General features: G+C 42.2%; 1 protein-coding gene across 1 annotated transcript; it reads right to left on the bottom strand.

The window, feature by feature from the left end:
* Positions 1-1130: 1130 nt before the first annotated feature.
* On the bottom strand, positions 1131-8845 carry LOC116807247 (potassium channel subfamily K member 16-like). Its single transcript, XM_032745276.3, has 4 exons — positions 8548-8845; positions 6613-6733; positions 4772-4937; positions 1131-1430 (listed from the first exon to the last, which is right to left on the bottom strand). Exons 1-3 carry the CDS (start codon positions 8740-8742, stop codon positions 4861-4863), a joined length of 393 nt encoding a protein of 130 aa, XP_032601167.3. The 5' UTR covers positions 8743-8845; the 3' UTR covers positions 1131-1430; positions 4772-4860.
* Between the last annotated feature and the right edge of the window lie 605 nt (positions 8846-9450).

The raw sequence follows: 9450 nt of genomic DNA, 5'->3' as shown, positions 1-9450 counted from the left end.
GGTCATCTCGGCCCTCAGCCTCCTCACTCTGTAAAGTGTTACTTGCCCTGCTTTTCCTGCTGTCCTTTGACTCCACACTGAAGACACGAGGTAGAAATTTAACCAAATCCACTTGGGCCTGACACAGACCTCGCTATTGAAGGCTGCTGCTTCGGAAACATCATTAGGTCAGAAGGAGAGTACTTGGAAGAAGAACAAACTACTTCTCAGTTGAAATGGGCAATTAAATAAATAGAAAATAAACACTCACTGTCTGATGTAGCTGGCTGAAAAATAGCTCTTGAGCGACCTCTACCAAAGCTTTTACAAAGCTAACTTCAGCATAATTCTGCACTGAGAGATCACACTGCAGCGGAACAATTGATCTGTTCTAAGGTTACTTTAAATTTTTTTTTTTTTTCAGTTTTTCAGTTCAGGTATCTGACTATCTTCAATCAAAGTACATAATGCTAGTCCCTCATAGCTGTTCCTTGTGACATTCAGTACTGCCACCTCAAAGCACATCACAGTTATGGAAGATTAAACACTTCAGCTGAATAAGATGAGCATTCCTCTTATCATCCTTGGTATCAACAGTGAAAAATGAGAGTTCATAACTAATTTGAAAGAGTTACATCAGAAATCTTTAATTATGAACCCAGATCTCTTAACAGTTTCTGCCTCTTAACAGCATCAGCTTGCCTTCCTACAGACAAAAAGCCCCATGATTCTGAAAAAAGATTCCTCAGCTCAATTCTGCTCTCAGTTTGCAATCCTGTAAATACAGCAGTGCACAGAGATAACTGTTGGGTTAGGGCTCATCTCTACGGCTAAATGGCGTGAAGCCTGAGTGCATCGTGCATAACAAATTCCTCAATACATGCCCTTCTCTTTTCACTGCTTTTTTGACTCTCCAGTGCTATTAGAAGGGTGAAAAAATAGGAGAGTGTGGTCAGGCATGCACTGCCTGCTGCAGCCCTGCTAAATACTGACTTGCAGTCTGCACTCAGCATATGAATGAGCAAAGAATTGTGCTTACCCAAGCTCTTAGAAATGGAGATTTTACTCTTTATACGTATTCTCCTAATCAAAATTACTAGCTGTGGATTTTCGTATTAGAAATAACAACCTGTAAGTATTTAAAAATTCTGCTTTGATTGGCCTCAGAAATACCTTCTGGCTAAGGTTTACTCAAAACAAATAACCCCTGGAATAAGAATTATTTTCTTGTATTAACATATGTCAAATGCCCATGTATTTTTTATAAGAAGAATTAAGAGGCAGCACGGTTTTATGCAAAAATACATCTGCATGTTTAAATACAATCAGGTATTCTTATTTTACCTTTCCTAGAGTCACTTTTGCTGACTTCTTTTCAGTTCGCAGAACATTTTGTCTCTTGTAAACACTCTTATGTTCCACAAAAGATGCCAGTTCTAAGAGAAAAAGTACTGCAAAGGAAGTTGGTGAAACAGTATTATCTATTATGCACTGTGTTAGACTGTGTCAGGTTTGACTGCAAAATAATTAGTCTTTTGGTTTTTGTTTCTTTGGGATTTTTAAAATATTGTAAGTGTTGTAAGACTTACTAGGTGTTGAAATATGATGCAAGGATCACTGGTAAGTCAATTCTTCAAGATCAAGCTAATGAAAGAGCACAAGATTTATTTCTCTTTTCAGTTCCTTGATTATTAAAAAAAAAAACAACCAAAAAACAAAAAACAAAAACAAACAAAGAAACCACAAAAAAAAAAAAAAACAAAAAAAAACCAAAGAAACAACCAAAAAAAACAAACAAACAAACAAACAAAAAACAAAACAAAAATAAAAACAAACAACCCAGAAAAAAAGGAATTCCAGTATGTAGGGGTTTAAGCATTACAGTAAATTTGTAACCAGACAGCTGTTCACTGCTGTGGTCATTAATGATCCCATGAAATAAGTTATGCATTTATACACATTTAGAGAAGTAAGACTGATGTCAAATTATATTGAGAGATATTTGTTTAATAAATTAACTGCAGTGAAAATGGGCATTTCTTGCTTTACTGCACACTACTGGATGCACTTCTGCATTGATAGTTCCTTAGACTTTTGGCTGCTGATCCGAGGGATTGCCTCTGCCCCCTTTCTGTAACCTCTCCTATCATCCACTGACGCATCATTTCTTACTTTTCTGTCTTTTCCACTTCCACGTCCCTTACTTCAGTTTTATTTCTTTTTGAGACATGAAAGAAAAAGCTTTTTGATCAGTTCTGTCTTTGTAAAACAGTCTCTCTCAGGTCCTCACTTGCCATGGTCCAGAACTTGGGCTTTGTCTCTACAAATCCATTTCCCACATCACTGTTGAACTGAACTGAACTGCAGCCCTTCAATGCCCTCAAGGCATCCATAGAGTTCAGCAATGAATCCAGAATGAAGGCTGGGAAGAGCATGATTCCAACAGAGTCAGATATGCCCCAGTTCTTCCCACAGCTTTCTCCACTACTCCTCACTCCTAAATTGAGAAACTCTAGTTTCCAGCGTGAGTAAATGACAGAACAGAGGAAGGAGAGTGGAATGATCCTGTGCTAAGAGATCTTTCTGGGTCTACAACATGTTATAAAGGCAGCATGAAAAGTGCAGGGATCCCATGTCTTGTGAGCTTAGGAGTGGACTGAAGGCAGAAGGATTTCATATCTGTGATTCACGTGCTTGTGTCTTTGCTGAAATGGGAACTGATGTGCTCCCTAGGGAGATAAATTTATCCAGAATGTAATTTCTTATTAGAATACTTCGGTGTTCTGAAATATTTTGATGAAAATAAAACCTATGTTGCAGAAATTTCTGGAGGACAGAACATGTTTAACTATCACAGTCATCAGCAGAAAAAGGTTTTGAGGTTACTTAATAGTCACAGTCTACAAAAAGACCATTTATATTTACATGTGTCCCCACTTCTTTTGACCAAAGTAGTATTTTGTTAAAAGAGATATAGCTTCAAATAACATACATTGACAAAAAAAATAGTGGGAATATTCAATATTTTAGTTTACATATCTATACAAGAAATGAGGAAGTGAACTTCTAACTGTCTGTATCCAAAATGTGGATCCTTATGTAAGATCCAGGAGTAGGAACCTGCTTGAGTAGGAGAGCAGTTTAGGATCTTTTTGGAAAAAGGGGCAAACCTGTTCTCATTTCTATTAATCACCATCATCATCACAAAAAAGTACACTTTTCAGAACAGTTTTACAAGGTGGTTGAGCATTTATAAAGATGAAAAATGAGTAGGAAGCTTCTCAAAAGAGGCACTGATATTCTACCTTAAAATTAATATTCTCTCTAAAGTATTTTTAATCCTAGATAAAATATCTCAATTTTGCAGATCACTCTTGGGAGCAGGATGAGAAACATCAAAAAAATCAGCCTCACCAAAAAAAAAAAAATTTTCTTTTGAATATACTGTTTTAAGAACTTTCAAACAGCTCTACTTTGTAAGAATTCCAAAGTAAAGGCTGCACAAGACTTATATTTTTAGATGAAGCTTGAAATCATAGATCTGTGATGAGAAGAGTGTAGTAGATAGGGACAGGCGAACGGAAGATCCCGGGATGTGACGGAAAGAAAGACCCTTCCCCCTTCACCTTCAACACATTATCTACCACCCCCAGAACATGTAACCACACCTAACCCAGTAGTTTTCCACTCCTGACTAACCCTAGAGACCCTACCAACCCCCCCTGACGTAGCAAAGTCCCCCAAGACTATTTAAACCCATGAGATAAGATAATAAACGCTTTCGACCATCCACCACATTGGTGTTTGCGTGTGTCCTTAGCCCGAGTAGCCCGGACGAGGCCGGGCTGCCGTGCTGCCTCCTTGCAACCAGGTCGCCATTGCCTCCCCTGAAGGCAACACTGTGTACAGAATTTTCTAAACCAAGATTGCCTGGAAATTAATGGCAACTGGTGGATAATTTGTCTTCATGTATTGTGTATATGCTTGAGTCTGTATCTGATTGAGCCTTATCTGCTGTTGAAGTTTGCCATATATGACAAGAAATTCAGCAATCTGAACAGGGTTATATGTAGAAATCATACCTTGTCCTGAAAGAGAATTACAGTAGGAGACACAGAAAAGCTATTCTCACTTCCTCAGCAGTGCTGAGAGAAGGAGAGGAGCTGAAAATAAATTGGGGTATAAACCAGACAAAAGACATCCTATCTGGAGGTTGTTACAGGTGTCTCCTCATCTTTCAGCAACCAGGCTGAAATGGACAACTTCATCCTGATGCTTCCTTTCACAGTTAAGGGTGAGGGGAGACTAAAGGACTGGGTAATCAGTTAGGAGGGGTAACACACTATGCATTGAGTTAAAATCCATTTAAACCTCTACACCTCACCCAATTTTTACAGCTTTGCACAGCTCACCTGCTTTTTGCTGCCTCAAGGTGACGCCTAATCACCCTTACTGATTTTCAAGGGATGCATGCACTTCCCTAGGATGTTGGCTCCTGAGATAAGTGTCTCAAAAAGTGGGGTGGGATGCCCAATTTCTCCACTGATTGCTGAAGGGGGCTGGATTTCTGCCATCTAGGTGGGAAGACAAAATGCATCCCTTTGTCTGAATATCTCCCCTATGGCAGACACGTCTGCTTAGCTCTGCAAGTGAAGAATGTCTCTTTTCCTGCCCTAGAACAACATCTAACCCAGCACAAGAGCAAATACAATTGAGGATAAGGCAGCATAGAAGTTGAGAAGAACACTAGAAATGAGCATATAATTGTGCCTGAGTAGGTAAAACCAATTACCTTTCTCATTCCTTTCTTGTAGAGGAATTTCCCCAGCTTTTTACAGAGCAGTGAGAGCATCTTACCAACACGGTGCAGAAAAACAATGTTCAGAGGGATTCCAAATAGAGCAAAAACTCACAAAAGATCTGTCCCCCAGCAGTTTTAGGATGTAATGTGCTATAGCCTGTAAAAAAAAGTTGGGTCAGAGGAGATACTCCAAAGAACTGCAGCAATTCACAGTCATATTCACCCTTACTCCAATCCAGCCTGCCTTTGACTCTAAAAGGTGTGGCTAGTGTTTCTCAGACCAAATGCACGATTTTTTTCCTCTGAAAAAGGCAGTAAGCAGATAAAGTGGCTCTGTGTGTTCCCAGCACAGTCTTAGCGGGAACAAAAACACAATCAAGAAGTAATTATGGGAAACATGCTCTGTCCTGTGACAAATACATGGAAAGTCAGAAAATAGAAGTCAGAGGATCTGGAAGACATCAGAGCTGGAGTCCCAGGCTGTCAGGATCACATGCAGCCATCTCCAGCCTCCTGTTGATCTGCCTGTGTGTTAGTGACCTCCCTGGCTCCATCCCAGCGAGTTGCTATGTCCAGATACTGACTCCAGTCCCAAGGCAGTGCAGTGTGCATTAGAATAGATGGTGCTAATTAGTCCAGACCTTGCCGGTGGCTGATTTATTCATACCAGAGAGACATTTGCCTTAAGGTCCTACTAAGTAGTGGAACAACCCCAAACATGTCCCTTAGTCTCAAGACTCTTGGACCCCATGAGGTCCATTCCTGAGTGCAAGAATACTGAACTTTGTGTATGTCCTTATGCTATCAGTGACCCTGGGCAACTGCATTTCCCATGCACAGCTCATGTCAAGGCATCCATGCCTTGGAAAATGCAATGTTTTCTCTGGGGGAAAAGACAAAACAACTGAGTGATTTTTGGGCTACTAGATTCCCAAATGCATGACCTGTCTTGTGCTCCCTGTTGCAGAAATATTCCAATTTCAACGATTATTCCACTTTAAATGATGAGGGTCAGAACCCTCCCCTTCCACAGGAGATCTCCCTGTGGGCTCAGGCAGCACTTACACAGCTCCCATGATGCTGGGGCACTGCTGGGGCCTTTGGGACATGTGACACTCACAGATCAGATGTGCTTAGGGTCTGATCTGGGAGGAGTGAGGCCTCAGCACCACTCTGTAAAAACACAGATTTGACTTCCACTGTGACTGTGAAGCAGGTGCCAACAGTATGGGTTTTATCCCTAAGTCTGGCAGGCCTGCACTTTTTGGGATGTGCATTTGAAAGAAAGGATGAAACCTGTAGGGGTAGGCAGGCCCTGTAAAGATCAGAACAGCTTGAAGCAGCAGCGTAAAATTCTGAGGATTTGCCTTTACCCCTTCCCATTTTTTTTCCTCCTGGCACATTACTAATTGTATATGCAAATTAACAGCTCAAAACAGGTTATGGAAACAGTGCCCAGGCCCCAGCAGGATTCACTTCTTTCCTTTCAATTTTAATGTTTTACAGCACTCTCAGATTAAAAGCCTGGAATAAACCAGGAAAGTGAAGTTTATCTCCCACCCACAAATATCAGCAGAGTGAAAATTATAACAGATGATTTGAAAAAAGAACAAGTGGGAAATAATATGAAAGGCCACTGATATCTGACAAGCCAAAATAAAGCATCAAGAGATGTGCAGTGGGAAGGTCTTAGGACTAAGACTGAGCCACCCATGACAACAAAGAGCTGGAGTTTTTATCCTGGAAAGTATTATCCATTCGTTTCTTAATAACCAGACATAATAAGCATCACTGACACACAGGCACACACAAATGGAAAGCATTAGACCTACCTATTGTGGAGACAACGGTGCCTGCAAAGAAAAAGGAGTTGCTAAAATCCCAGTTGCTTTCTTCAAACTGTGACTCGTTTCCAACAGGGTAAACTCCATTCTGAATGGCTTCAATCAGGTTCTGGGAGAAAAAGCAAAGTTTGGTATCATCCTGATGCTTTTCTGAAGTGCTTGCTGCAAAAATATTACAGGTTTAGCCAACTGCTGCTCCTCTCCTGCGAGTACCACTCGCCTCACTTCAGAGATTGTCTGACACTATTCACACCTTCACCTCCAAGCCTGGAAAACCATTATCCAGTGGTTTCACGTGTTCAACTTCTGCCCTATTTGTGCTGACTCTTCTAGTGGGTGTTTGGAGAGAAATTGTTTCTTTCAGTGTGACCAAGGAACTCATTTCTTTCACATCAAGTAGATTGGAAAATCGTCATCCTGTGTGTGACCAGGATGTGGCAGAGCACTGGTTTAAGAGATGGGGGTGGCTGTTTTTTTGATTTGGATTTGCAGCTGAGATGGCAGTGGTGGAGCCAATATTTGATCACCCACCTGTATGAGCAGTGGCTCTGATCCCTCCCAGTGAGTTCTGATCCCTCCCCACATCAGTGAGTTGTACCAGGGTACACATGAGATAAACCGAGAATTTAATTTCAAGTCTGTATTTTGACTCATGTCACAGAATTAAATTCAGAGAAAGTCCACTGATTTCCAAAGCCTGACATACACATCCTTCTCCAAACTGTATGCATGAATACACATAGATAAATTTGCACATTTACACAGATGTTTGCAAAATTGCCTTTTAGAGGAGGTTAGAGGGGAACATCTGTAGGGATGGTTTCAGTTGAGTTGAGGCTGCCCTGCTACACAAGGATTGACTAAATATTTCTTCCACACCTCTCCAGTGCTATCATTTACCACCTTAGGAAGTTTCAGACTCTTCCTTGGTTTTAATTCTAAGTACTGTTACTTTTTTTAACCCTCTTTTTTTTATTTTTTTTAAGTTAAAAGGAAATTTAAAAAGCAAACAATATCCAGTTGTCCCTGTCTTTAGCAAAGAGCGAACATTGGACTGGACATCTGGAAGCTCTTATTTTTTATTTCTTTCCTTCTTGAAAAGCTCTCTTTTTTTTTTTTTTTTTTTTACCTTCTTTCCTACCCATAAAAACAAGGTGAAGAGGATGCATGCATGGGTAAAACAGGGGCTGAATTGCTGGTTCTGCTATTAGAAACACCAGTTCTTCCCCTCATTTCTTTATTCTGTGAAGTGGGCCATTAAGAGCTCTGCTAGTTTTCCATGTGCAAATGCTTCCAGCAAGGCTTTAACTCCTCATTTTCTCCTGCATTATAGCAGATAGAACTCTAAAATACCCAAGTTGAAGAGACAGCCATATTCGTCTTCATCTTCCTGTGCCATGACCAGAAATATTTTCCCCTGGCCAGGCTACTTGTTCCACTTCTGCAGCATCCTCAAAAACTAAACTCTGATCATGCCACCCTCCTTGTAGTTATTTAGAGCTGTTTGGGTTTTTATTTCCCCCATCCAGACATTTCCTTATTGTTCCTTTGTGCTATCTGTGATGCTGTTCCAAGTGGCAGCCACACCTATTCATTTCAGACAGCCTCATTTTTCTTGCCATGCCACCTATTGTGTAAGAGCACAGCCCCACTAAAAGAATCAACAGGAGGCAAAACCCAAAATACCCCAAGGATATTGTGAGATGGGGATTTTTAATATCAAGCATACACAAGGTTTCGTCTGGCTGCATAAGTTGTATTTGCCATCAGAGTGAGCTGCCTGGTCACACCACAGAGGGGTTTTCTGGAAGCCTCCAAGTGACCACAATCAGAAGGAAAACAGTAAGAGTTACCTGTGCAGTGAGGACAAGTAGGGAACAACATCTGATGGGGAAACAGGAGGGAGAAAGGACTTCCACTCACCTTCATGAACTGCTCCATCTCCACCACCGTGAGCTGCGTGAAGTTCTGCAGAAAAGCCTCCTTCATCTGCGCAGCTGCCATTTTCTCCTGCTTCTCAGCAGTCCTCTCCAGGGCCTGGAACACGGCAGCACCCACCAGCAGGTAGACAAAGTAGCCGGCCACCAGCAAAGTTGTCTGCAGCTTACCACTGCGCATGGCCTTCAGGGTGACTCTGCAGGGGATGGGGAGCGAGAGGTGGGATTGTAAATCCCTCACACTCCTGGGAAGCCTCCCCGGGCAGGAAGAGCCCTCCCAGCTCTGCTTTTCACTGGGATCCCGCACTAGCAGGGACAGTGTGCTGCCAGATGTATTCATTGGGAAGTTGGAAGCGGGGGAAGGGGGGGGGGGGGAGCACAATAAACCCACACCCCCCTCCCCCCAAAGGAAAAACTTTCCATTCTCTGAGCTGCATGCTGTTTAAGGATTTCCTCTTGTCTGTTAAACTCTCCCTTGCTGATCTCAGGAAAAGTGGGTCAGGATTTGAGCAGCTGGCAGGTGGCCATCTCCTCCTCAGAAGGCTCTGGGGAAAGGTGAGGATAGTCTGGAAGGGGTCCACAGGGGAGTTTGCTTGGAAAACCATTGTTTGCCCTCCTGTGTCTCCTGCTGAGTCCAAGAAGAGGACTCCAGAGCAAGCTTGTGATCCCAGGAGCTCCTTCATGCCCTGTGTTCAGGGGCAGTCTCAGGGAAATGCAGCTGGACTGATCTTTTGGGCTTCACTTGTCTGCTTGCAGCCCAGGGCAAGGTCATGCAGCCCTGCAGGGCCTCAACAGCCCAGAGCAAAACCTTGGACACACAGGCAAATGGCTGTGGGTTGCATATGTGCCAAATCTGAACAGGTTCTTCTGCCAGCAATTCCTCTGCAGT

The sequence above is a fragment of the Taeniopygia guttata genome, chromosome Z (assembly GCF_048771995.1).
Source record: "Taeniopygia guttata chromosome Z, bTaeGut7.mat, whole genome shotgun sequence".
NCBI lineage: Eukaryota > Metazoa > Chordata > Aves > Passeriformes > Estrildidae > Taeniopygia > Taeniopygia guttata.
The sequence above is the reverse complement of the archived record's forward strand: the minus strand, read 5'-3'. Positions and strand labels throughout refer to the sequence as shown.